Below are 27759 nucleotides of genomic sequence, written 5' to 3'. Positions count from 1 at the left end.
AGACATAAAATGAGCAAGCGAGCCTTGAGAATGTGTTTTTTCCCACCGCAAACAACAAGTGAGCTCTGCTTGAAAACCTTTCAGCTGTTACCTGCGTACAAGGACTCAACTCCTGGCTGCTGAAAACACAGAGAAAGCTGCTCGGACTTCGCCGGAAAGCCATTGCGGTGCTTTGAGTGCCTCAGTGATGTAAATGACTGTTTATACACCACACGTATCGACATTCAAACACTGCTTCCCTAAGCTCTAAGTCCTAAGTGCTTCCATCAGCAGGAGCCCTGGGGAATCTCGGCAGGGAAGTCATTCTCCTGCGCAAATCATTAATTCAGCTTTTTATGAGGTTTTCATTTGATACCTCATTAAATGCCATGCACACCCGGCACACATTCGGTACATCAGCAGCTATCTGGGGCTACTGTCAGGCAGATGGACGCGCACTTAAAATGGGCCAGAATGCTCTGTTGAGAGACGTGAGTGAAGTGTGTGAAGGGTCAGGACTCTTTCCAGCAGGAACACCGTGTAGCTGTGAGTAAATGAATAGACTACATTCAGGATAGTAGCATTCCTACTTCTGAATTAAGACAAATCTTCGCACTTATCTGTTGATCTTGTGTTTCCCCTCAGTTCGAAAACTGGATCAGAGTAGGCTAGTCCAAATATGGATATCGTTTATTGAAGGAAGCGATAATTATGAAAAGTACAAAAGGGAGTGTTTTGTGCTTATTGGTAGTGCTCACTAAAAAGCGGAATCAAGCCAACAGAAAATGCCACAGAATTCTCCCCGGTCCTATTCAAGCAGAGTATTTAGCCTGTAGCTACGGTGCCTGAAGTGAATTATTGCCTGTATTGTTTTGTCTGGCTTGAGAGCGTTTTAATACCCCCCTCCTTCCCCCCCCCCCCCCCCCCCCCCCCCCAATGGAGCCCTGACAAGCACAAGCGCAACCTGGGCCTTTGTGGCTGAACGATCAGGTGTGATAACTTGGGTGGCCTCTTCCACAACCCCAAAAACCAGGCGGAAGACACCACACCATGGCTAGGGTAACTGGACGAGAACGATATTGCCAATCAGGCGTAATAAATTTATTTGATGTGAATCTGTGCCAATATTATTTAAGAACATGACACGTTGGTGTTGTATTTGAATTTGTTTAAAACATTACTTTCAGTATGCGCTCAGCGCGAGACTGAGCCGAATGGAAGACCCATGGATCAAAAACCGGACTGTCTGTCACAGTGACGGACGTCTGGCCCCCCTAGTAATAACTCGGGCCTGGGTCCAAACCACTCCTAATTCAGTTCGGCTTCCTGGATCAGTGTCCAGCCGTCTACTCCTCTGGGATTACAGGTCCCGTCTCAGGACGCCCGAATGTCCTCCCCTGTACAGCAAAGACCTCCCCCCCCCCACAGCCCCTCAGCCCCCACAGCCCCTCTGGCTGAGGGGAACGCTGGCTGGCTGCCTAAAAACAGCCGGGACGGACTGCGAGTGACGTGCACGAGACAGGCCTTTTCTCACTATTGACACCACATCAGATCAGCTTTTGGTACAAAAAAAACGGCACTTCAATAATTTCCTCCACGGCTTGCTGAATGCAGAAGTCCAAAAAAAACCTGAAATCTGTCAAAAACTGGCTGTTCTGGAGCTGTTTGCAGTGTTAGTGACACTTTTAAATCCGTTTTATAAAGTGGACAAATTTGAAACACAAGCCGAGAGTTTTTGTTTTACACATACAATATGCATTTCACGTCACCTGTCCACTGGCAGTAATAACGTACTTTTTTAAATAAATCGGTTATGCAGCTGCCGTTTTAAAGCTTCCCGTATGCCATTGTTTCTCCTTTTGTCCTGCATGTATATATTTCTGTACTTTCTGTACTGAAAGGCTGCCCCTCGTGCGCATTGAAAGGATTACCTGTGTCATACCCCAGCTGCACAGCTCAGCATCTGTCCGTCTGAGCTCAGAGTTATAGCCCCAGGAAGACATCACCTGTGGAGCTGTTCATCACTGTAATGGATTTCAGTGTTACGGCCCCAATAGCTCATCTGTCCAAAAACAGGGGGGGGAACATTTTTTTAAGAATGGGACCCAAAAAAAAAAAAAAAGAAATCAGAAAGTGATATGTAGTAACTGTTAGTGTCTTTTGACACGAATGAGCTTACAGCATTCTTAGCCGAGGAGAATGTTCTAATTCAACAGTAAATATATTGGGGTTTTTGTTTTTCCTTCTTTTTTTGTGGTGGGGTTTTTATAACGGGGAAACGGTCTCAGGCTCCTGGGATCACATCTGGTTCAGCTCGCAGATTTCTGGGCCGCGTTAAAATACCGAAGCATTTTTTAGGGCGCAAGGGTGGGTCACGGGGTTCGTTTGACAGAAGGGGGCGAGGTTTCGGGGCCGTTTTTTTCCCCCTAGAAGACAGCGAGAGTGAGAGCGCACTGGCGCGAAGCCATTTCCTGGACCGGGAGGAACATCCCAGAGTTGTGAAAATGGACTCAAGCCGGGTAAAATCTCTCCACCCCCCACCCCCCGCCCCCCCCGACTCCTTCCACACCTGGGCCTTCGGGGGATCCCAGGGGTACCCCTCGTCAGTCCCAGCCCTGAAGATTAATCTCCGTGACGGGGCGCATCCATCCTGACACGGGCCCGGTGCTGGAGTGCCTTCGCCGTGGCAACGGGGGTTTATGTAATATCAGACGCTGGGCTTCTCCGGCCGTTGTGAGCGAATGTGCTTCGGGTTAGTTTTGCATGCCAAAAAAAAAAAAAAAAAACATCGCAGAGAGCAATGGCGGAGGATCATGAGACCCACATGCGTGTCCCTCCCCATCAAAGGGGGGGGGGGTGGGGGGGGTGAAGGGCTGGCTGTAAATAGACAGTCAGGAGAATGTTAAAAATGCAGAAAAAATCAACACACATGGAAATGGCGCTGGCTGAATTGTTCTGGTGTGGCCTCCCCCCCCCCCACCCCTCGCTCACTGAAAGTATGGAAATGCATGCTATGGCTTATATCACAAACACATATTGTGCAACCCGCTGGACACTGATGCCCAAGGCAAATACCTGTGCTTCACATTACCAGTCTGTATGCTGATATGGACAGATTGGAGTCAACAGCATTGACGAAGTAGTTGAAATGCCTTCGAGTCTTTTCATATTTCTCGCTGATTTCATTGTGATGGTGCTTCTTAGCTGACTGGTATGAGGTGAAACCGCAGGTCTCTGAAAACACTCAGCAGTAATCTGGCTGCGATGTAAACAAGAGGACATTGAAGTTATTTTACTGAATGGAAAAACAACTAGGAAGAAAAAAACAGAGATATTAATATCTTCAGAGACCTTCACTGAGTGAGCTGAAGCCGTCACGAGTTTATCCTACCTCTGTTTGCGTATGTTATTATATATATATATATATATGTCATACATATTGCGTACGATATTGTATGTTTTTTAAATTCCATGCGTAATGTCATTTGTAATGTAATCTGCATCGGTCTGCTGGCTGTGGCTGTCAGTGAGCCTTGTTCTAAACCACACTGACTGACGTTAGAACGAGAGCAAGTGCAACCGCAGTTACGACTGAAACCCACGGAGGGGAACCGGTCAGATCCAGAGTGTCATCAATCTCCAGCCCCGCTAGCGGCCTCTCGGGCTGGGGGGGGCTGGGGGGGGGGGGGTGTTCTCTCTGCGGTTACGATCGGCCGTGCTGTCCGCGCGCAGACGAGGCCGCAGAGCCTTGTTTTAGGATCGCCCGCGGTTAGAAGTGTCTTCGGTAGCGCAGCGACGTGTTCCTCTGGGGGGACGTGCGTTTGTCTGCGCCCCTCCGAAAAACTGCTGGAGGACCTCGCAGTGACGGGATGGGCCCGTGAATAAGGTGGGGTGTTCCAAACTGGTGGAATCCAAACTAACGGACAGAGTGTAGCACAGCGGGTAAGGAACTGGGCTTGTAACCGAAAGGTCGCAGGTTCGATTCCCGGGTAAGGACACTGCTGTTGTACCCTTGAGCAAGGTACTTAACCGAAATTGCTTCAGTATATATATCCAGCTGTATAAATGGATACAATGTAAAATGCTGTGTAAAAGTTGTGTAAGTCGCTCTGGATAAGAGCGTCTGCTAAATGCCTGTAATGTAATGGAATCTCTATCCAGCACTTTTTTTGCACTTGTATCATTATCTTGCTGTTGTAGGTCTGTCATATCTTGGTGGTCATGCCTCATTCTAGTTTGACTCGTCGTAACTTCCTGACCCAGCCTGTGCTTACTGTGTGTGAACTGGACCTGATGTTCATGGCTATGGATAACTGTTACATAATCAGCATTGCACCTTATCGGACCTGTGTGTTGTAGTATTGCAGTCCAATGACCTTTGGCATGATCTTATTTTATATCGCTTTGGATAAAAGTGTCTTCGAAATAAATGTAATGCAATGGGAAAATTAGGGAGATGAAGACTTGGTTGGATGAAAAAGTAAAGAAATATGCTACTGTGGTGTACCACATGTTAGCTCTCCCATTGCGCAATTCTACCTCTCCCGTCTTCTCCTCCCTGAGTGATGGATGCTGAATGCCCCCCCCCCCAAAAAAATTTTTTAAACCGCCTCACCTTTGTTTTAAATGTCCACAACTTTCAGTTTAATAGGGATTATTCAGTGTAATAACGGAAATGTTTTTTTTTTTTTTTAAGTTAATTGTGACAGAATATGTCGGTCTCCTGACATTAGTTTTTTTTCCATGTCCCCCCCCCCCTCCCCCCAACCTCTTTTGATCACTGTGCACTTCAGTGGAAGTGCTTTTAGGACTGACTTGTCTGTGCTTTTAGGAGAGCCCCCCCACGCCCCCCTCAAAAAAAATCCCACCTGACCACTTCAGCAGAATCACGACTCCAAGAGGAGGGCACTTTCAGACCTCCAAATTTACAGAAGTGACTTTCAAGTGCCCCTGCTCCTGTGGTGTGGTGTGCTCAGCTTATTGACCTGGAAAGAAAAGCAGTATTCCCCCCCCCCCCCCCCAAAGGAAATGTACCCAATGTGTTTCATCTAATACCTGTTTACAGAATTTAGGAGCCAGGTGTACTCAGCAAAAGGAGATGACAAAGAAAAGCATGCATGTGACTCCAGTGGTCTGCTATTTATCTAAAGGTTATTTGAGATTAAACTTCCAGACATGTGATCCTACTGTATGTAGTGACACTGTGAAGCCCAGTAGTACGAAAGTACTTATGAACAAAGCATGTTGCCCATGTGGACTTTTTAAGAAACTTATAAGCACATAAACCTGTTTTAGCAACTGGACATGTTTGATCCTGTTTGGTCATGCAGTATAGTAATCGGGCAATTCAGTAAAATAATAATTCAGACAAATCAGGATTCGTTCATTCTAAAATATGATCCAGCTGCCATTAGAGTCTTGTAAAATACCCCTCTGAAGCCTGGTTTTTAATAAAAGTCACTGCGTGAAAATGTTCAGCTGGAAATTCCTAAAGCTTGTTAAATTCTTGTGAGACTTCAGACTCTGTCGGAACACTGCTCTCTGTTCTCCAATATAGTTTGTGTATGTTGGATTCAGATACATAATTATATCTGAGAGAAAAACCAAACAATCTGAAATGAAATAACTTGCTGTTATTCTGTGTAAATGTTAATACATATAATTTACTTTAATATTTTTCATTATACAAACACTGAAAGGGAATGACTGCAGTACACTTTTATGAGTCTTCGCAGTCAAATACAAAATAGACAAAATACTTTGAGACTTTTAATAGTTCATCTTAAGGCTTCTCAATGCAGCATACTGACACTGAGAAGCCTTGAGATGATTTTTTAGTTGATTTTTTTAGACGCACGACTGCCTTGTCATGTGTGGTTTAAGCATTTTCCCCCTCATCCTGACCATCTGAACCCTCTCTGCTGCAAGCGGTCTCATTTTAGACCTACATCAGTAGCACAAAACCAGGATCAGAACAGCGCTGCACACCTGATTTAATTATCTCTGTGTGTTCGGCATTCAGACACTCCCAAGTTCAAGCCCCATCACCCTTAGTCTTTTCTTGTGTCTACACTTTCCAGTAATGTGCAATTGCACAGTATTTTTGAAATACCCTGCTCAACCGTATTACATTTTATTTAATACGTTTTATTTCGCCCATTTTCTGCCCAGTTCTGAATGTTGAACCGTGCCCCTTCTCACTGCGACCGCTATTGGCGCTTTGGAAGCACGCAGATAAGCGTGCGTGCTCTCCTCCGAAGACCGCGATGCCGGCCGCCTGTTCTTATGGAGGTGTAGAGAAGCTGTTACCCTGGGTAACTGAATCCCTGCCGCCCCCGGTAGAGCCCAGGTGTGTGATCCACACCTCAGGGCACATTACTGTACCGTGTACGTGTGTCACACCTGGCTGTGCCACCTGGTAGGTCCTATCAGGTATCCTTAAGAAAACCACTGGGAACCAGTTGAAAGGGGGAAATCCATGGTAAGGGGGGGAAAGTGTGAATTATATCACAGCAAAATAGCTACACTGCCATGCAAAGGCAAAAGGCCTTAACTTCAATTTTGGTTGAAAATGAGTTATTGTCATTTGTGGAACATTTAAGATCTGCTTTATCGTGTGGACAGATATCTTGAGTCAATTTTGTTGTTTTTTTTGGACAAAATAGTGGGTTGTCTTTGTAACAGCGCCGTCATCACATTGGCTGTGCAAGTGTGTTAACAGCCACCACCACGGACAGAAAAGAAAGACGTTTCCCATGTCTTTTGGTTGCGTATTTGGTGCACTGGGCCATGCTGACTGCTCACCCATGGGACACTCTTGGAGATATGTCACCATGGCAACTGTATCGGCAGTGCAGGACAATGGTTAGGGGGCCGGGGCTTGATGATTTGATTCCCCGATGGGGTACTGCTGTACTAATGCACTTAACCTGAATTACGTCAGCAATATCGAGCTGTATAAATGTAAGTGAGGAGAGGAAGCTTTGTAAGTCGCTCTGGATACGGGTGTCTGATCAGTGCCTAAATGTAATGTAATAATGTGATAGATTGCAGAACGTCATAGGTGTCATTCTCTGGGGGAACCCAGGCAGCAGTCAATCCCAGACAGAGACACTCATTATAAACATCGCAGTCATTGTTAGAGATGACGAGTCTCACCATGTCTCACGAAGGGATGTTTTTCCCCTCTTGTGTTGTCTTGGTAACAAAAAGAGCAACATGTCACAGGACCTGCGAACACGCCGTGCATTGAGACAGGGAAGTGCAGGGTGAGGTTGGTGGGGGTGGGGATAATTATGAAGCTTAATTACCCACACCCCCCCCACCCCCCACCCCCACCCCCACCAACACAGGTATCACCTGAGCATCACCGTGGAGACTGCACTTGGAAACAGTAAGAGCAGGGAGTCATGGGAAGGGAGCAGAAGGAGATGTTGCTCCAGGTTCTCAGCTCACTGGACAGTGGGCTTTATCTTGTGATGTCAGATCACCTGACCTCACAGAGACAGCTGTGGGGGTTCCCCTGCTGTGCTGTTCACGAAGGTCCTCTCTCGATTCAGCAACATCTACAGTGCTCATGATCTGCGAGGAGAAAAAGCAGATCCCTGCACAGTTCGTGTCTGATTTCTGCTAAAAACATGGGTCCTACACTCATCTGGCAACTAGCTGGGCTTTTTGAAATAACTATCACATGTTTACAAAGCTGAAAAGTAGACAGGCTCCTTTTGTGCATTAAAAAAAAAAAAGAAGTTTAGAATATGTAATGTACTGTAGTACGCGTTTGAGCTTTGGAATTTCCCGTTTCCTAGAAAAAAAAATGAGCCCCCTTGATTAATGCTGCCTTTGAGGCCTACGGCCGGAGAGTATGGATATGTAACGGAATTCTGCTCTTCTGTGCCAAATCTCACAGTCAATAAGCAAGAATAAGCTGATAATGACATCAATCACTGAGCCTCACGGTCACTGTGCGCTCGCATTCCCAAACCTGTTACTCAGAAAAGGGAGAAGAGGAGGGGGGTCATGTGGCTTAAATAACACGGACTGAAGATCGAAATGATCTATTGATGGGACACAAACCACAGTCTTTCACTCGTTTGGTCCTTTAATCTATCTGTTGTATTAGTCTAATCTGATAACCTTCCCTGAATGAAACGTCTATTATGACAACTGTGTTGTGCGTGAATCCAAGACTTGGGAAGGTTTATAGGCCCAGTGAAAGGCGTGTGCCAGTCGACCAGTCAGACAAACTACAATAAAATTTAAAAAAAATATATATATCATCTTGCACCCCCACCCAATTAATGTCTGAATCTTGCCGTCCCCAAGGAATCACAGTGATGCTGGAAACTGTGATGCTGAAAACGGTTCACCACCCAGTAAATGAACTCCCTCTGCCCCCCCCCCCCCACCATCTTTATTCAGATCCCTCTGTCACACTGTATGTAATTAGTTTCAGTGTAAATCCAGTGTACTGCAAACAGTTCAGTCTAAAACCAAATCTTACTGAGTACGTTTAATTCAGAAATCACATGTGGCTCCTGTTGGACTCATAGATTATATTTGAGAGTCTTACTGTGAGAATGAAAACACTGTTAAGAAGCCTGTATCTTTCTTCTCTTGAGTTAACAAAGATGGTCATCCTTTATTACTTCAAGTAATTTCCAATGAAACTTGACTTCTGAATCTTTGCGTTGGTGATCGGTCTGCATTAATTATTAAATGTTCATTTATGAATAGGTCTTTAAGAATGTTTATTTATTGAGTTAGTGAAACAATAAACTGAAAAGAACCAAATTCACGAATCACCTCAGTGTAGAACTGCTGATCTTGGATCAGCGTGGCCCTAATCCTGCCGTCGTCCGCAATGAGGAAAAACTGATCTTAGATCAGCCCTCGTACGCCTGCCTCAGTCTCTCTCTCCCAAAGAGATGCGTCCTTCAGACTCCGAGGAGCCCCTCCTCCCTCTCTAAAGCCTTGCGTTTCCACGGAAACGCCACCTGTCAGTCAGAGGCCTTTGCGCGTACCTGCAGCGACCATGGCGGCGCTTCTGAACAAGCCACCTTTCATTCATGGTTTTTTGAGCTGGTGTAAAGGATGAATGTCACAGCTTGGTGAGGAGGGGGCGAGAGAGAGAGAGAGAGCGCCCTCTCTGAGTCTCCACCCCTGTTTGACTCTTCCCTGGGCGGACTTACCGCAAGTCCCGGGCAGAGAGGTACTACTCTGGACTTTTCAAAGGTGTGCTAGGTTGAGAGGAACATCCAGTGCAAACACGGCGTAGTTTAGACATGTTCAGATTGTTTGCAGAGGTGAACGTACTCGGGGAACATGAAACAGGTCACCGTAGGTGTGAGAATGGAATGATAGTGCATAACTATGTACCTGTGATTTGAAGAGCAACCGTAATGTTTTGTGTTGTTGGTCTGTAGCGTGGGAAAGATTCTTTAAAAAAAAGTGGATCATGTGTTCTGTATTGATTCCTGAGTCTGTTTTCAGTGAAGGAGGGCTTTGTTTGTCCACGAGGAGAGCGTGATGATGGTGGAAGATGAGAGGGGATGCTATGAAGTGCCAGATGTAGACACTGTAGGCAGTAAGGGAAAACAAAGGGACAGTGCAGTAGATCTGTCTATTAGGAGAGACGGTTACACTCATGTTGGATCTGAAAAAGTGCCGTCAGGCTCATCCCTGTTCGCTCCCATTTTGTTCCCAAAAGCCATATCGTTCTCCGACAGGAGACTATAATCTCTACTAGAACAATAGCAGACCTGGGTCAAATACTTATTTGTTTTGGATTCAGATACTTTTTTTTACACGTTACTGAACTTGTCTGGTGTATTGGAACCAATGAAATACTCTCAAAAAGTTCAAACCCTGCCTTCTGGTCATATTGGCCAGGCTCAATTACACCAGGCAAGATCAACAGAGCACAGAAGAGTATTTGAATCCAAAACAAATACGTATTTGACCCAGGTATGAAAAATAGTCTAAATGTCTGCCTTTGCCAGCTCTGCTCATTGTTTTCTATCACATGTCTGTTGTGCCTCAACTGAATTTTACTGGACGTTTCTCGGATATGAGATGCCTGACAAGTCCCCGTCTTGTGGTGTCTGAGCAAGACTGAGTGGTTACCAACATCTGTCTGTATTACTTACTGAGGAAATTAACCAGATCTTGTCAGCTCTTCAGTTGATGAATGCTCAAGTCTCTCACAAGCACTAGTGTAGAGGACTCATAGTGGAGGACACATGAGCTAGTGTAGAGGACTCATTGGAGGACACATGAGCTAGTATAGAGGACTCATAGTGGAGGACACATGAGCTAGTGTTAGATGACGCATAGTGGAGGACACATGAGCTAGTGTTAGAGGACTCATAGTGGAGGACACAAGCACTAGTGTTAGAGGACTCATAGTGGAGGACACAAGCACTAGTGTTAGAGGACTAATAGTGGAGGACACAAGCACTAGTGTTAGAGGACTCATTGGAGAACACAAGTGCTAGGGTAGAGGACCCGTGTTGGGGGGCAAACTGGCTAGTGCATGTTTGATCTACTTTCACTTAAGAAACAAAGTTAAAGAAAAAGAAAAATCACATGAATATAGTCTATGACAAGGGATGACAGGCAAGTTTATCGCAGCGAAAGGTCCCATTGCATACGTGCTGCTAACTGTACTTTATCAATGTGAACGAACGATAAAAAGCAGATATTCTGACCCGGGGGGCAGTGCTGGATTAGACCGAGATCGTCAACCATCCTGAGTGAAGATATGAGCTGAAAAACAGGGTCTGGGAGGATTACTTTTGGAATGTTAAACATGCCCCCCCCCTCAACCCCTTAAACAAGTAGCACTTTTACATTGGGAAGGGCTGAGGGTACTTTAAATCATTTTGCTCGACCCCAGAGTGCATCGGGGCGCGAGGCATAAATTGGGTTTGCTGACGATGGCCTCCTCTGTGATGATGGATTGAGGGACGTCCTCTCCCTCCTTCCCGAAATCCGGGACTTGGGTCACGTTGGGCTCCGCCCTTTGGGTTCAGACTCTGTGCAGTAGCCCTGACTATATAAAGAGAGCTGTGACTCATGACTGTTACTATTGATTTAAGGATTGGGCTTCCGTCCCACTGGTTTTTGTGTGTGCGAGTCCGTGTCTCATGTTAACTTGAGTTAGATGGAAAACTATCCTCTACATGTGCAAACTCCCCTCAGCTTTAGAGAACTGCTGTCGCATGCGCACTGCGTTCAGTGCCTGTGTTCAGTACAGTATCAGACGGTTTGTTCGTTTATTTCCACTGAACACCTTAGAAATTATGTCATTCCATGGACACCATTGGTAGTTCGCTGTGAAGAAAGTAAAGAATTGTTTGGTTGGACAGATACACCATTATTTATCAAAAAAATCCGCTTGATTTGCTTACTTTACTTTGTACTTAGTCTCCTTTGAGAATTTTTCTTTGTTGTGCCACATAAAAATATACTGTATAAGGACAGTTCTTTGGACTAGCTCACTGCCTGGTATAACCAACTAAAATCACCCTATGGTTCATTTTTAACTGGACAGAAAACATGAAGAAGTCCTATTTTTATTTTGATATTTCAAGTAATACACCGGCAAGGTGAATTATTTCATATTTTTGAATTATTAATGATTTAATTATTTATCGTTACTGTACAAAGGGCGGTAGCTAGGGCCTCATTAATGCTGTCTGGCATTTCGCGGTAAACTCTGCCTCTGGTTGTGAGCTCCGCCAGTTTATGCACCCAAACAAAAAAAACAGGCTGGACCCCTGAAGCGCCGTGTGAGTAAGAGTTTGAACACTGTTTAGCAATAAAAACCAATTTCTCCCCACAGGCGTTCTGTACAGTAGATGGCAGAATCACCTTCGTTCAGGGCTTTCAAGTCATATCATATGAGTGCGATGAGAGATTTGTGCTGCTCTTAGTCACCTGGCCGTGGAGAGACAGCGATGTCAGCTCTGGTGCTGGTGTGCGTGCGTGCGTGTGTGTGTGTGTGTGTGTGTGTGTGTGTGTGTGACTGACTTCTTTGTCTTTTTTTTTTTTTTTTCAAAGGTGGCGGCGAAGATGAACAACGAACGCGCAGGTAAGCTGATCTTGTGTTTTTATAGACGTGCATGGATGCCCTGTGACTGCGCCGGGGAGGGTAGGGTGGGCGGGGGGGGGGGGGGATTTTGGGAGGGGTGACTAACACACAGCTGAAGCACAGCTCTGATGAGCTCTGACGAGCGTCGCTGGAATCCACCGCGGGGTTTGAGTGACAGCTGGCCCTGTTTTGATGCGGTGGCTGATCTTTGGCTGTCGCGGTTTTGGCGTTTTGGAGTGTCTCCTCTCCCGCTTTTAAGTGTGATGTCACCAGGCCTTTCAACAAAGTGCCCTTGGGCTCTGTTACATATACGTGTGTTCAAAATTGTTGATTTAAAATCACATACTTACAGTCAAATGCAAAAATATTGTTGTTTTGGCTCATTGGATTTGAAATTAAAAACACAGCGTGTGAAGTTAAAGTGCAGATTGTCAGCTTTAATTTGAGGGCATTTACATCCATCAGGTGATCAGGTGATTCATGTAGGAAATACAGCCCTTTTTATACATGTTTTATTGATTTTATTCAGCGTTTTATTTATTATATTTTTATTCATTCAGCTTAATGATGCACATTTTCCTGGCTCGTACTATAGATTCATACTACTATGAATTGAATAGATGTCATAAGGTTATGAAAGCACATCCAGGCTTGCACTGGCTCCCACTGTCTAAATCATTAAATATGTTTGGGGATGACCTGAGAGAGATTTCCTTTTTTTCTCTCCTGGAGACACTTAAATCACCCCAGTAAACAGTCTGCCTGTCTGTGGGGCTGAAGTATTAGCCCCCCCCCCCCCCCTTCCTCCACACAAAGTCCATTATCATCTCAATCTGATGCAGTCTGCTGCAGCAGAGAGAGGTTCTCCAACAAGAGAAGTACTGTATGGAGTACTGACAGGTTTAAACATCACACTAGCCCTCTAGAAGCAAGAGAGATCTTGGGTGGGGGCGGGGGTGGGGGGCGGGGGGTTGCTGAGGGTTCTGCTCTTAACCGAATCCATCAAGGACACTGAAGCAATAAAGATGTCTTTGTGAGCCAAAAGACACAGAGAACACACAGCTTCCTGTTCTTTGTTTTTCAATTTTTTTTTTACTATCATCTTCAAATTCCTCTTTGAGATTTCTTCCTTGAGTTATGTCCTCATAGTGTTTTTCCGAGCTTCCTATTGATGTCGATCCACTGTGCGGGGTGGTATTGCTCTTGCCTGGGAAATGTGCAGCCTGGCACAGATATGTCTGTGTTCCCCTGTGTGCGGGGATCTATTGCTCTGGCCTGAGACATTGTCACTGTGACTGACAAGTGGCAGGTGTCTGTTGGATCATGCCGGGACACTGTCCAGGGAAGGCAGACTGGCTCTTGTTATAGAGTCATACTCCACTATTTTTGATAGTGATTCTGGGCAGGGGCTTACTTAAAATGAGGAAGTTTGCCAGATCACTGTTATCAATTTTTGTCTGTGGGGGGAAATATTTGGCCCGGTGTGATGTTACCTTGGGGGCAGCTGGGGGGTATTATGGGGCAGATGTCACTTTCGGGCTCGGGTTGCACTCTCACACGACCCCTAGCGAGCGCTTGGCTCGGGGTCCGGGCACAGGGTGACCTTGTTCCCCCAGAATCTCAGGGTGTTCCACCCTGGTGACCCCTATCGCTGCGTGGTGTGAAATCGCGTGGTGGTTTATGCGTTCTGGCTTTGGATTTATGTTTGAATCAGTGCTGACTGTTGCTCTCCAAAGTGGGCTGTTTTTTGGTGGAATCTGTTTTCAAGCTGTGCTTATTTTTCATAGATGGATAAGGCTGAGGCTCTCTTAATCACTAACACTGCATCGGCAAAAAAAATATGCTTCCATGCAATGTCCATAGACTTTCAAACACCGTAACTGCTCCCCCTTTTCCTGGGTTTCACATTGCAGACAGTATTAGGTCCATCGGTCATGCGCGTGAATGTGTCTATGTTCTATTGTCCTGTACTCTTGCGTGGGGGAAAACCTCCCATCTACACTGTTGTCTGAGGCCCCAAGCTCTCAAATGTTTCAGTTTGCCAGCCTTTAGTCTATTGGAGAGCTTCTTGGAAGATAGAAGACAAACTGGCTTCAATGTCAATGGCAATTGCGTTTGGATGAAAACATGAGCTCTTGCAGAAAAAACGGCCACGTCTTGACTTATAAACCCTCAATAATGAAAGTAACAATAAAATGGACGATGACGTCAATACAGTAAAAGAGATCGAAACGGGCAAGGTTTGAGGTGCACAGACTGTGACAAGGGCATACATTATAACAGGCTCCTTTCCGAGTTTTATCGCCATAGGTCAGGGACCTGGAGATGTTGCACTGAGGCCAGAGCCAGAACCATGGCTTTGAGACAATATTACAGAATGTGGCTGTACACCTCGTTATGACATCATACTTCTGTAAAGTGGGAAGGAACGCTGGTGCTGGACACCTCATTATGACATCATACTTCAATGAATGGGAGGCCACACAGGTGGTCAGTGTCTAAGTACCTCGGGTGGAACCCCATCACATGCATAAATGAAATGATCTCACTGGAAGCTGTCTCTTAAAATTGCATGCAGTTGCTCTTACCAAATGCGCTTTTATTTGATTCTGTATTGTGTTTTAAAGGAATACTGCAGGTCGTTCAGTACTTGAGTATTTTAAGGCTTTTGTCATAAACCAAAGAAGCTTTTATATGAATTTGTGCACTATTATACTTATTATATCCTCCCAAGGTGTACAATATGTTCCTGTACGCCTTGGGAGGATTGCCCATACATCATTGAAATTTCCACTTGTAGTACCTCCATTTCCTAAAAAAAAAAAAGAAACAGACTAAAGCCTACGAAAGTATATGGCTGTGCTCTTGATTGTTATATATGGGCCTTTTTCTTTCATTGGTATGGGCAGTAAATGGCAGTAAAATTGTATTTAAACAAGTCGGCTGTGCTTTTTAAAAGGTGACATATCGACTATCAGCTTGGGCAACAAGCTCTGTATGGCTACTGCATAATTCAGTTTCAGTCAACGCAAATATTCGCTCTTCAGGACTTGCACTTGTATCGCGGATGTGCTCGGCCAATCCATCTCACTTTGTTCTAGCAACGCCGCTGACGCTACGCGGTCTTGTGTGCAGATCAGGAGAGCCAAGCCGATTCAGAGAATTGCGTTTCATTGACTCGCACTGCTGTTAATTAATTAACTGCTTTAGTTAATTAATTAACGCTGCGGTTGTGATGTCCTGATTTGTGCGCGCTCAGTGAGTCGATAAAGGTTTGCCGTGTCCACTATTTTTCTTTTGTTTTGTTTTTTTTTTCCCCCACCATGGTGAGAGAATCTTGTTTTCTTGTTGACAAGAATAATTAATATACCCCATTACCCCATTGCCTTGGGAAGCCTTTTTGATGCCATTATGACTGGTACTTTTGAATGCTTGCTACTGTGTGGCTGTTTATACAGTACCATGGTTTGATTGTAGCATTGAGCTAAACACAGCTCTCCATCCATCACTGAATCACTGGCTGATGTCTCTTAAGGTTTAGCTGCTGTTTCGTTTTTGTTGCTTTTTCTGTTTTCTCTTTTTGTGTCACCCAAATGCATCCATTAACCTGTACTCTAAACCTGGATTGGTCTCTCTGTCTCTCTCCCTCCCTCTCTCTCTTCATCTCTCTCGCTCTCTCTCTCTTTCTTTCTTTCTTTCTTTCTGTTTATTTATCGTTTAATTTAGGACATTCCTTTTTGGTGCCCGAACACGGCGACTTGCAATAACATTCTCAAAGTGGACAATTTGAGACATTCAACCTCAAATTACGCACGTTAAGCGTGGAAACCGATCGGACGGAAAAAGTGTCGAATTCGGGTGGCCGCCGTGAACCCTGTGTTGACTTGACCGTTCGCAAAGTATGTTAAGTAAACAACTGAGAAGTGACACAGTGGTCCCTGTAGGGTAACTGAAGAAGAAGCCAAGAACTGGTGCAATCCGACACTGGCAGGACATGCCGGCGTTTGGGGTTATGGGTTTTTAGTGCTGAGGCTGCACTCGTATCATCGTCTGGCCTTGGGACTCTGCTGTGAGAGACTTCAGCCAATGAGATGCAGGAGGGGTGGGGCATGATGGGAAGAATGGGCGGGGCATGATGGGAAGAATGGGCCTTGGTTTGTGACTGTGATTGAGTCAGGGTGCAAGATAGCCAAATAAGCTGCCCCCCCCCCCCCCCTTTCCCACCATGCCACATCAACCCCTTGTGCCATTTGATTCCCCAGTGTTAAGTGGCCTCTTACGTGTTAAGAGGTCATTAAAGGAAAAAATGTTCATACTTGACATTGATTTCATGGCACATCCCGTAGCACTTAATCAGTGCAAGAGCAAGTATGCATGACCATCACTTAGTGGCGGCCGTGGCATTGAGATTTCCAGGCTTCTCTCATTTAAGGGATGTCGGTCACATGAAGTCCTACTCCGGGAGTTTTTTTTTTTTTTTACGACCCCCGTTATTTCCATATCATGCGTTTACGTAAGGTTGTCTTTCACATTTTAACCCTTTGAAGAGAAGGTTTTTTTTTTGTTTACAAAACTCCGATGCCTTCGAACTCCAGCAGTGATTGTTACATCAGAATTAGAATGCTCATCTCAGAACATTCTAAGCACACATTTGTGATGTCACACTTTAAAGGGCTCAGGAGACCTGTAGCTCACGTTCAACGGAACTGCTAAGCCTGGACAAAGTGTAATATCAAAGTGCAGCCCCACCGTTGGCCAAGAGGGCAACCACATGGAGCTGCATCAGTCAAAGTGACAGCCTTGCGCTCGGACGATGACACGGAAGGGGCTACAGTCCCAGCAGGCCATTTCTTTCGCCTGTTTCCTGGGCGTGAAACGGGATGATCTTCTCTGCAGTTACCACGCCAGACCCGTATTCCTGGAAGACCCCCAATTTTAACGCTGATTACCCGATCCATTCCAGATTAGATTAGATCTTTGCTCCTGACGAAGGCAAGATGAGTTAGTTAAGGTTTTCCGTGTATGTTTTCCTTCAGGGCAAATATAATGAGACTGGAATTCGGCTTAAAAATGATAACTCTTTCATCTGGACAGCAGTGGCGATGTGAATGACGTCCCTTCTACTGTAGTGTTGGGAAGTTCACTGAGTTTTTAGGACACCCCCCCCCCCCCCTTCCCCATTTCCTCTCCCTACTATAGCAATAAATGCTACGTTACTCATCATTCTGCCCATCCCTGCTTTTGGCCTATTGCTGTGTGGAAGTGGCACCAGATCTGGAGCGTCCGATGCTTTGCTCAGTAGATCCCAGCCGTGTCTCAGTGAGCTAATGGCCTCGCCCCAGTCTAGCTGCAGCCACTCAGACCAGCTCAGCCACTCGTCCCCTTCCTGTGCTCGAAGAGGCCAGGCGTTTATGGAAAAATACTGAACCCTTCTGCCCTCCTGATTGTTTTTTCTTTCTTTTTTTTTTTTTTGCTTTGTTTATTTATTTATTTATTTTCCCTCTGGTGACAGAAATAGAACTCAGTGCCCCCCCTCCCCTTCCCCCTTCCCCAAAACCATATATGAACAGACGGTGGGAGAATTTGTTTTTTCTTTGGGGGGGGGGTGGAGAAAAAGAATGTGAATGTGCAAACTTCCCCTCTCCATTTCAGCCCTGTTTAAAGAATGTTCTGGGAGCTTCTCTGAACCTCCTCCGAGTTTACACCGGCTTTCCTGCGCTCTGAGTTACTATGGCGACGATGCTCCATCCGCGGCATTGTGGGATGCCTAAAACGATTCCTCCGCCAGCCTCCGGTGAACAGAGCCGAAGGTATTTACTGCTGAAGAGCCCTTCCGGTCCTCCACGCTGATGGGGCTCCTGAGCTAATGATTTGTGGGAAACGTTAGCGTTCTGCGGCGGGCGCGAGCGTTCCTCTGTGGCACGGGCGTTTTTGGCAGAGGCGGTGACAGGTGCTCTCGTCCCGTTTGTATCTGTCCGGACTGCTAATGCCGGCCGTCAGACGCTCGCCTGGAGGAGAAATTACCGGAGCTGTCAAGCGGTTCTACTAAACGGAGCTAATTAGAGACAATGAGGCGCTGTCAGACCTGACACTGTAGCTGGAAGAGGGGGGCAGAGAGAGGGCGGGGTGAGGGGTAGGGGTAGGGGTAGGGGGTGGTGGGGAGGGGGTAAGAGGAATGGGGGTAAGGGGTTGGCAGTGAGAGAGGTAGGGGGTGGGAGGGATAGGGGGGTGGTGGGGAGGGGGTAAGAGGAATTGGGGTAAGGGGTTGGGGGTGAGAGAGGTAGGGGTGAGAAGGATAGGGGGTGGTGGGGAGGGGGTAAGAGAAATTGGGGGTAAGGGGTTGGGGGTGAGAGAGGTAGGGGGTGGGAGGGATAGGGGGGTGGTGGGGAGGAGTAAGAGAAATTGGGGGTAAGGGGTTGGGGGTGAGAGAGGTAGGGGTAGGGGTAGGGGTAGGGGGTGGTGGGGAGGGGGTAAGAGAAATTGGGGGTAAGGGGTTGGGGGTGAGAGAGGTAGGGGTGAGAAGGATAGGGGGTGGTGGGGAGGGGGTAAGGGTTTGGGGGTGAGAGAGGGCTGTTGGGTTTTTAAATACAGTCACGATGCTGAGCGGAGACAGTTCCTGTTGAGACTCCTCCAGACGTCTGTTAAAACCCCTTTGTGCCAATCAGAGCCTTCTCAGGGGATCCTCTTTGTTTATGTGTTTGTGGGTGAAGTTCTCCCCGTGGCCCGTCTCAGCGAGGGCTGGCGTGACCACGGTCCCGAACGCGGTGGTGCCCCAAAACTGTCCGCAGCGAGACGAGGGCGCTGGCCCCCGAGAGGCGTGACCTGGCCCACTGCAGACAGTGCCTCCTCACCCCCCATCAAAATAAACCCATCTCCACTCTGATCTGTCTGGCGTTCCACATTCTCATTCCCCCCACAATATATTCCAACTCACACAGCAACACAAAAAAGACATTTGCATTTAGAGAAGCCTGCAGGAGATTTCAGCCCATTGCAGAGATTGTCTCTGAATTTGTCATTTGAATGTTTTGGCCCCTGAGCTGACCCTCCTAATGCACGTTGACCCCTTCAGTGTCGCATTTACAGATTGTCAGTTTGAGGTCCTTTTTTTTCAGAGCACAGCACATCCATCAACCTGCCCGCCATAGCCCCCCCCCGCCCCCCGCCCCCAATATGTGCAGCCCTGGAAATAGCCAGACAGAACCCCGCCTTGCCTTCCCTAACAAGGAAATACCCACATCTTAACCCTTTAAAGTGTAAGATCACAGAGATGTAACAATCACTACTGGAGTTCGTGAAAACACTGGCTTAGAATTTTGAACAAAGGATTCCAAAAAACCTATTCTTGAAAGGGGAAAAAGTGAAAGACAACCTTAAATAAACACATGATGTGGAAATAGTATTTGTGGTTCTCGGATACCTAAACCAGAATATCTCACCCGGCCTACCCCAAACTCCCCCAATCAGGAGAACCCCACCTTCCACTGTTTGCACCTGAGAAACACACCACCCCCACCCTTTCCACCCCCCAGCCATGAGAAATTAATTCCACAAAAGACCCCCTCGCAGAGAGAGAGATTTCGTCTTCAGTGGGTTTCCCCCTACAGCCTAATGCTTTTTGCATTTTGGTAAACGCTTAAAAGCTCATCTCAGGCCTGGCTGATCCCTGTTTCCATTTTAGCCAGCCTCTCCTGAGCAGTGCGGCTCCAGTTCCCTGACCCTGGGGAGCAGTTTCTCCTGGTGCTGGGAACACAGCGGTGTAATGATCCCCATCGAGGCCTGGCGTCCCTCCAGCCAAAAACCTCCCGGGAAAGCCCCCCCCCCCTCCCCCCCACCACTCCGTATCATGAGTTACCCTGCTAGCCTCTGCCCCGTTGATGTTGGGTGTAGTTAGGGCAGCCAACAGATTTGACGGGTCCTGTGTTTCAGCCAAAAACGCTCTGCCCCTCTTGGGATGCCCCTTGGCCCATATTTCCTTGTGTCCTGTGAGTTTTACCAGCTGTGAGTTGCTATAAAAAAAAGCACGGCAGGTGACTGAGAAACCAAGCCACTATATGCTGCTCTGGTGAATATCCTATGAAATTCTGGTGGCCATATGCTTACTTTGGTCTGTAATTAATTTGATGAATAACCATCCCCACCCCTATGCTTTAGCCCCTGTAGTGCATTTGAGCATGGCAGTATTGGAAACTGTGGGCCTATTTTTATTACCCCAGGCAACCCTACGCAGGCCTTTAATTTGGGCTGTGAATCTGGGGGGATGTGGGGTGCTCTGGGCTGTGAGAGGGGGATGTGGGGGTGCTCTGTGCTGTGAGAGGGGGATGTGGGGTGCTCTGGCCTGTGAGAGGGGGATGTGGGGTGCTCTGGCCTGTGAGAGGGGAGGTGTGGGGTGCTCTGGGCTGTGAGAGGGGGATGTGGGGGTGCTCTGGGCTGTGAGAGGGGGGTGTGGGGTGGTCTGGGCTGTGAGAGGGGGGTGTGGGGTGTTCTGGTCTGTGAGAGGGGGGGTGTGGGGTGCTCTGGGCTGTGAGAGGGGGATGTGGGGTGCTCTGGCCTGTGAGAGGGGGGGTGTGGGGTGCTCTGGGCTGTGAGAGGGGGATGTGGGGGTGCTCTGGGCTGTGAGAGGGGGATGTGGGGTGCTCTGGGCTGTGAGAGGGGGATGTGGGGTGTTTTGGTCTGTGAGAGGGAATGTGGGGTGCTCTGGCCTGTGAGAGGGGGATGTGGGGTGCTCTGGTCTTTGAGAGGGGGGTGTGGGGTGCTCTGGTCTTTGAGAGGGGGGTGTGGGGTGCTCTGGGCTGTGAGAGGGGGATGTGGGGTGCTCTGGTCTTTGAGAGGGGGGGTGTGGGGTGCTCTGGCCTGTGAGAGGGGGGGTGTGGGGTGCTCTGGCCTGTGAGAGGGGGGTGTGGGGTGCTCTGGTCTGTGAGAGGGGGATGTGGGGTGCTCTGGTCTGTGAGAGGGGGGTGTGGGGTGCTCTGGTCTTTGAGAGGGGGGTGTGGGGTGCTCTGGGCTGGGAGAGGGGGGTGTGGGGTGCTCTGGTCTTTGAGAGGGGGGGTGTGGGGTGCTCTGGCCTGTGAGAGGGGGGTGTGGGATGCTCTGGCCTGTGAGGGGGGGTGTGGGGTGCTCTGGTCTTTGAGAGGGGGGTGTGGGGTGCTCTGGGCTGTGAGAGGGGGATGTGGGGTGCTCTGGTCTTTGAGAGGGGGGGTGTGGGGTGCTCTGGTCTGTGAGAGGGGGATGTGGGGTGCTCTGGTCTTTGAGAGGGGGGTGTGGGGTGCTCTGGTCTTTGAGAGGGGGGTGTGGGGTGCTCTGGGCTGTGAGAGGGGGATGTGGGGTGCTCTGGTCTTTGAGAGGGGGGGTGTGGGGTGCTCTGGCCTGTGAGAGGGGGGGTGTGGGGTGCTCTGGCCTGTGAGAGGGGGATGTGGGGTGCTCTGGTCTGTGAGAGGGAGATGTGGGGTGCTCTGGGCTGTGAGAGGGGGGTGTGGGGTGCTCTGGGCTGTGAGAGGGGGGTGTGGGGTGCTCTGGGCTGTGAGAGGGGGGTGTGGGGTGCTCTGGGCTGTGAGAGGGGGGTATGGGGGTGCTCTGGGCTTTGGGAGGGGGATGTGGGGTGCTCTGGGCTGTGAGAGGGGAGTGTGGGGGTGCTCTGGGCTGTGAGAGGGGGATGTGGGGGTGCTCTGGGCTGTGAGAGGGTGGGTGTGGGGTGCTCTGGGCTGTGAGAGGGGGGGTGTGGGGTGCTCTGGACTTCTCCACTGCAGTCACTCTCGGCCAACAACTGTGTTCTGCTCTGGCCAGGAAATGGAAAATCAGAAAGGATTTTTTTCCATGCAAGTGTCCACCAGCATGTTTCCATGTCCTTGGACCTCACAATCTCGATTTGCTTAATGTGTGTGTGTGCGTGTGTGTGTGTGTGTACGTGCGTGCGTGCATAGTGTGTGTGCGTGTGTGTGCGTAGGGTGTGTGTGTGCGTGCGTGCGTAGTGTGTGTGTGCGTAGTGTGTGTGTGTGTGTGTAGGGTGTGTGTGTGCATGTGTGCGTGCATAGTGTGTGTGTGTGTGTGTGTGTAGTGTGCCTGCGTGCAATTGTGCGTGTGTGTGTGTGCGTGTGTGGGTAGTGCATTGTGTGTGTGTGTGTGCGTGTGTGCGTGTGTGTGCGTGTGTGTGTGTGTGTGTGTGTGTGTGTGTGTGTGCGCGTGCATGGGTAGTGCAGTGTGTGTGTGTGTGTGCGTACGTGTGTAGTGCAGTGTGTGTGTGTGTGTGTGTGCGTGTTTGTGTGTGCGTGCATGTGTGCGTGTGTGTGTGTGCGTGCAATTGTGCATGTGTGCGTGTGTGTGTGTGTGTGTGCATGCATTTTTTCAAAGAAAGTCTAATAGCTTTTAATGGTGCATCTCGCTTTCCCCCTTTGTGCTGAAAATAGAAGCTAAGTAATGAATTCCATCCAGCTGACCTTTTGTTTATGAGAAATATAAAACAGGCTCCAGCCGGGCTCATTTAGATAATGTATATCTAACAAGTGGTCCCATTCTCAGGGATCTTACATTAAACACAGCAGATTAATTGAGGATTATGAGAACTGATATTTTTAAAAGCATTCACCAAGCATTTGTTCCCCAAGCCTCCCACGTCAAAAAATGTGCATGAATGCGGACGTTCATTGCTGTGTGAAATGGTTTCTTTGTCTCTGGCTGGTGCAGTATGTACAGTACTGTAAATCATGTTCCCTAATACCCACAATGCACCAGTTATTGTTATATAACCTCAGAGGCTGGTAATGTATTTCACTATTTTTATATGTCTTTGTACAATCCCTTTATAGCGCCCCCCCCCCCCCCCCCCAGCAGTACTCCCCAGCTGTTCTCCCAAACCCGCAGTTCCTTTCCCATCCGGGAGGTCAACTCTTCCCAGTGTCCCGCTCTGCTGACCCCGGACAGCTGTGAGTACTCTCCCCTCTCTCCCCTCTCTCTCTCTCACGGGCCCACACGGGCCTGGCGGAGAGGAGCAGGGGCTGATGGGATTGAATGAGCGGGAATGGGAGAGGGCGGGGTCTGGAGACCTCCTCTCTGAAATTCCTAAGGCGGAACTCATCAGTTTCTTCTGTGGCTCCTGGACAGAAAGAGAGAGAGAAAGTGTGTGAGAAAGAGAGAGAGAGAGACAGAGAAAGTGAAACAGACAGAAAGAGAGAGATGGACAGAAAGAAAAAGAGAGAGAGTGAGTGTGTGAGAAAGAGAGAGAGAGAGGGACAGACAGAAAGAGAGAGAAACAGAAAGAAAGAGAGAGAGAGAGAGAGAGAGTGTGTGTGAGAAAGAGAGAGAGAGAGGGACAGACAGAAAGCGAGAGGGAGAGAGAGAGAAAGACGGACAGAAAGAGTGAGAAAGAGAGGGCAATATGAGTGCAATCACGTTGGAAGCTGGCAGAAGCATTTCTGTTTGCGTAATGAATCCTGGGATGTGAAGTCAGCCAAGGGTACGTTCCTTCAGGAAAAACCTTGACCCGGGTTCGGGCATCGAAGGGAGGGGGGGCTGGAGTGAGGAAATGGGGGCGGGGAGGTGGTCGATCCTACATTGGCAGTTATATCAAACAATATTCTGATACCCTGACCCCACCCCCCCTCCAGGGTCTGCAGAGAGGAGGGAAGGGAGGAGGTGTGATAAGGGAAGTGTGAGATGAGGGAAACAGGTCAGCTGGAAGAAACGAGCCCCTGGAACAGGTCGAGTGTACGGAAAGCGATTCTGCTTTCTCCACGGCAACCCTCGGCGGCGGCTTCACGCGGCTGCGTCCCGCGCTCACTCTTTCCTCCTGTGATGTCACCGGTTTCCCTTACCGCCGTCCAGTTTGGTGACTAATGAAGGGGAGCCTGAATTCAGCGGCCTGGCACTGAACAGAGCTCGCAAGGGGGGGGTGGGCGGGGGGGCGGGGGGTCGATGCGGGGAAAGTCTGTTTTTTTAAATATTTTCTGTGTGGTTCTGCCTCAATTTTCATTGCCCCCCTCCCAACGTGACCCCCCCCTCCCCCCCCCCATGTCGGTGACATCATGCGTTAAATTTATAAACGCGCCGTCGTTTGCGAAGACGCGGCGCAGGCCGTGAAGCTTCTCTGCTGGCATGACGACGGCATGAAAAATTCCACACGTGGAAACGATAGAAAATGACTCGCGGTTTCCTGAGGGCCTTGGGGGCCGGCCTACTGCTTCCATGGCGATGAAAAAGGAACACAGTCCTGGCTGAGTGCGGGTAGATATTTTTACATTTATAAAAAAAAAGAAAAAGTTTTACTTCTGCTACAAAGCAGAATAAGAAATCGTGCACACAGATCAGTCATAGCGTGGTTTTGTGAAGCCCAGTCATTGGTTTCGTTTGTGGCTTTTTGAATTTGGTTACATAACCACATGAGAGAAATGATTTACATCCCTATACATCAACACTGAAATATTTTATTAATGGTCATCATTTCCATCACCATCCCCCCCACACCCCCCCCCACCCGAATGTAAAAATAAACTTGATTTATAGGGATGAGGGCACAGCTGCATAATTTATGTGCATTGCTCATTCACATACAATCCTCACACACTGAAGGTCATCTTTTATCCTATCGAGCATGCAGCAACACTCACTGCCATTGGGCAATCTGAGCTTTTGCACATTGACGAACCTCAAACCCCCCACCCCAGAGCTGCCAGTATGTCAGAGGTTAATCGGAAAATGTAAGTCTTATATAATCGTAATCAGTTAAACTGCTTTTCAGTACTGAAATATTTAATGACATTTCTGACAGGAATTCATTCACATGATGGATTCTGGCACCTACAATAATCAGACTGTAAGTCTGAAGAGCCTCATAGGTGCCCTGAGCAGCACTTGGCACAGAGGACCCCATGTAGGTGCCCTGGACCTTGCCTGCAGTGAGCAGCACTCGGCACAGAGGACCCCATGTAGGTGCCCTGGACCTTGCCTGCAGTGAGCAGCACTCGGCACAGAGGACCCCATGTAGGTGCCCTGGACCTTGCCTGCAGTGAGCAGCACTTGGCACAGAGGACCCCATGTAGGTGCCCTGGACCTTGCCTGTAGTGAGCAGCACTTGGCACAGAGGACCCCATGTAGGTGTCCTGGACTTTGCCTGCAGTGAGTAACACTTTTACTCCCAAACATATCCTGTGTCTGGATGTTAAGAAATGGGCTGTATGTGAAGTAGGGCAGTGCACTACCTGTACCTGTTTTTATGGTAATGATAATGTTGTTGTTTTGTAAACAACAGAAAATGCTAGTTTTCTGCCTTAATTTAGGCTGGAATATTCAATTTCCAGTTTATGCAGTGCCCGCTTCTTGGCTTCATCTGAAATACAGATACAGATAGCTTTGTTGGTTGAGCAGATACAGGTACTGAAAGTTTCTTTCAGTTAATAAAAAATATATTCTGAAGGAGGATCCCAGCTTTCAAAAGACATGTGCATTTACAGATCCGAAAACCAGAGTCAGTAGTCAGTTGACCTTGTCCCAGTTCAGATCCCCGCTATGCCCCCCCCTCCACCCCCCCCCCCCGGTACTTTTTTCCTCGCCCCTAAATAGTTAGAAATTGGAAACAGTGAATGAATCCCGGAGGAAGTAATTTTTAACAAGAAGAAAGAAAAAAAACAAGAGTGACTCTCTGAAAAGGCAGAGCTTATGTCTTTCTCTTTCTTTTCTTCTCCTCTCCTGTGATTCAGCTCTGGGATTTGTCAGCCAAGGGGAAGCGAAGGAATTGTGGGCAGCCCCTGTCAGGCCCTCTGGCACGGTGTGTGTGAAGCTGCATAAAGGCTGGTGGGTCGGTCCTGGCCACAGCTTTTAAAGGGGGGGTGGGGGGGGGATTTGGGGGGGGGGGGTGCAGGAGAGGTTTAATCAGGGCGTAATGAGCCAGGAAAGCACTCCAAACACTGCCCCCCCCCCGGGGCACTGCAGTCTGCCATAATTTAAAGGGCACCAGCAGCCACGTTAGGCTAATATCAAACATCGCTCGCCTCCCCGTTGCGATCAAGGAGTGTTGCATAACGCTGTTTTCCGTTCTCGGTTCAATCAAAGGCCCATTTTCATCACCTTAAAAAAAATCTAAATCCTGCCGTTTGGATGCCCCGTTGAAAAGCACGTCAAGGCAGGATTTTGAACAGTGGAGCAGGAAGCAAGATACACAATCAAAATGCCTCACAGAGTGTTTGCAGGCAGTTAAAAAACACCTCAATTAATCATTTTAAAAATAAGAATTACCGCCCAGGTGCGTTGCATTGAATATCAGACCTGAGAAAACTTTGATTATCCAAAGATTGAAGAGATGTTACTATTAAAATGAATAAGCAGTGAGCAGTTTGTAAATGGAAAATAGCGTGAGGAATATTTATTCCTGTTTTGAATGGATATTTCCATCAGCATCCATCATGTCACATGGATACTATGCTTGAATCTTCCATTTCCCTCATTACCTGTGACTGTCTGTGTAAGTGTGCTGTACAGGGGGTGGTTCTTCGACTGCAGCTCCATACTTTACTGCAAGCAAGCGCAGTACTTCTGCACTGTGATCGATTACATTTCTTAATGAATGTTTCCTACACCTCTTTCACACCTCTTGCCCAATGACATTTATTAAACATTACGCAACGTGCAGAAACCGCAGAGCGTTCGCGGAGATTCGGCTGAAGCCAAGAACATTTCCTTGAGAGGTTTTCGTTCGGTTACTAATGCGCACCGATTCGGCCATTCGTCTCCTGTCCGTCATGCTCCTGACCACAACGAGTCCAGATGTGTGAGAGAAAGAAGGAGAGAGAGAGGGAGAGAGGGGGAGAGAGGGGGGAGAGAGGGGGAGTGAGAAAGAAAGGGAGGGAGAGAGATGGTCAGTGGGAGAGAGAGACAGAGAGAGTGAGAGTGGGAAAAGGAGAGAGGTAGAGAGAGAGGGAGAGTGAGGGGGGAGAGAAGGAGAGGGAGAAAGGGGGAGAAGGAGAGATTGAGAAGGGAAGAGTGAGAGAGAGGGGGAGAGAGGAGAGAGATACAGAGAGGGAGAGAGAGGGAGGGAGAAGGAGAGAGCGGGAAAGAGGGAGAGGGAGAAGGAGAGAGAGAATCAGAGAGGGTAAGCCAGAGGGAGTCTTGGATCCCTGGCATTTCGGAAGCCCTTCGCTGTGCCCGTGGTGCGTGCCCTGACGTCCTGTGTGGGTGAGCGTGGGACAGGGCGGGGCAGGGCTCTCTGCGCTGTGTGGCTCACTCAGGGAGGGGCTGCTGGTGTGTGGGGGGGCTGCCTGTGGAGCCTCACGCAGTCCACACGGGTCAGAGCTCACCCGCGTGGAGCCCCAAAGCCCCGAAAAAGACCCGAGACCCAGGCCAGAGAAGGGGGCTGTGTCTCAGAGCGCTGTAGCACGACGGCTTTACTCACAATTTACCGCCAATTAAACAATTTGGCTGAGCAATCAAAGTGCAACATGGAACTGTTTCAGTTTAACGGTGAGAGGAGAGGGGGAGAGAGGGAGGGAGAGAGGGAGAGGAGAGGAGAGGGAAGAACCAGACCTCATTTTGGGCTGCTGGCATCATGTCAGTAATGTTGGAACGGGACCTGTTTTCCGTTTCGTTTTATAATAATAACACCCCTCCCCCCCCCCCCAATTAACGCGGCTCGTCGTTACTGGTTTTCACGGTGCCGTTTTAATTGGACTGCCGATTCGGCACCAGCGCTGGCGGCCGGCCCG

At 48.3% G+C, this 27759-nt stretch overlaps 1 protein-coding gene across 1 annotated transcript in view; it reads left to right on the top strand.

Moving 5' to 3' along the window:
• The window catches only part of stard13b (StAR-related lipid transfer (START) domain containing 13b), a 102833-nt gene that overhangs the window by 14811 nt on the left and 60263 nt on the right, over positions 1-27759 (top strand). Inside the window, 1 exon segment of the mRNA XM_035386332.1 lies at positions 12043-12073. Coding sequence (XP_035242223.1) covers positions 12043-12073 — 31 coding nt within the window.

Source organism: Anguilla anguilla, chromosome 12 (genome assembly GCF_013347855.1).
Source record: "Anguilla anguilla isolate fAngAng1 chromosome 12, fAngAng1.pri, whole genome shotgun sequence".
NCBI classification, from domain to species: Eukaryota; Metazoa; Chordata; class Actinopteri; order Anguilliformes; family Anguillidae; genus Anguilla; species Anguilla anguilla.
The sequence above is the reverse complement of the archived record's forward strand: the minus strand, read 5'-3'. Positions and strand labels throughout refer to the sequence as shown.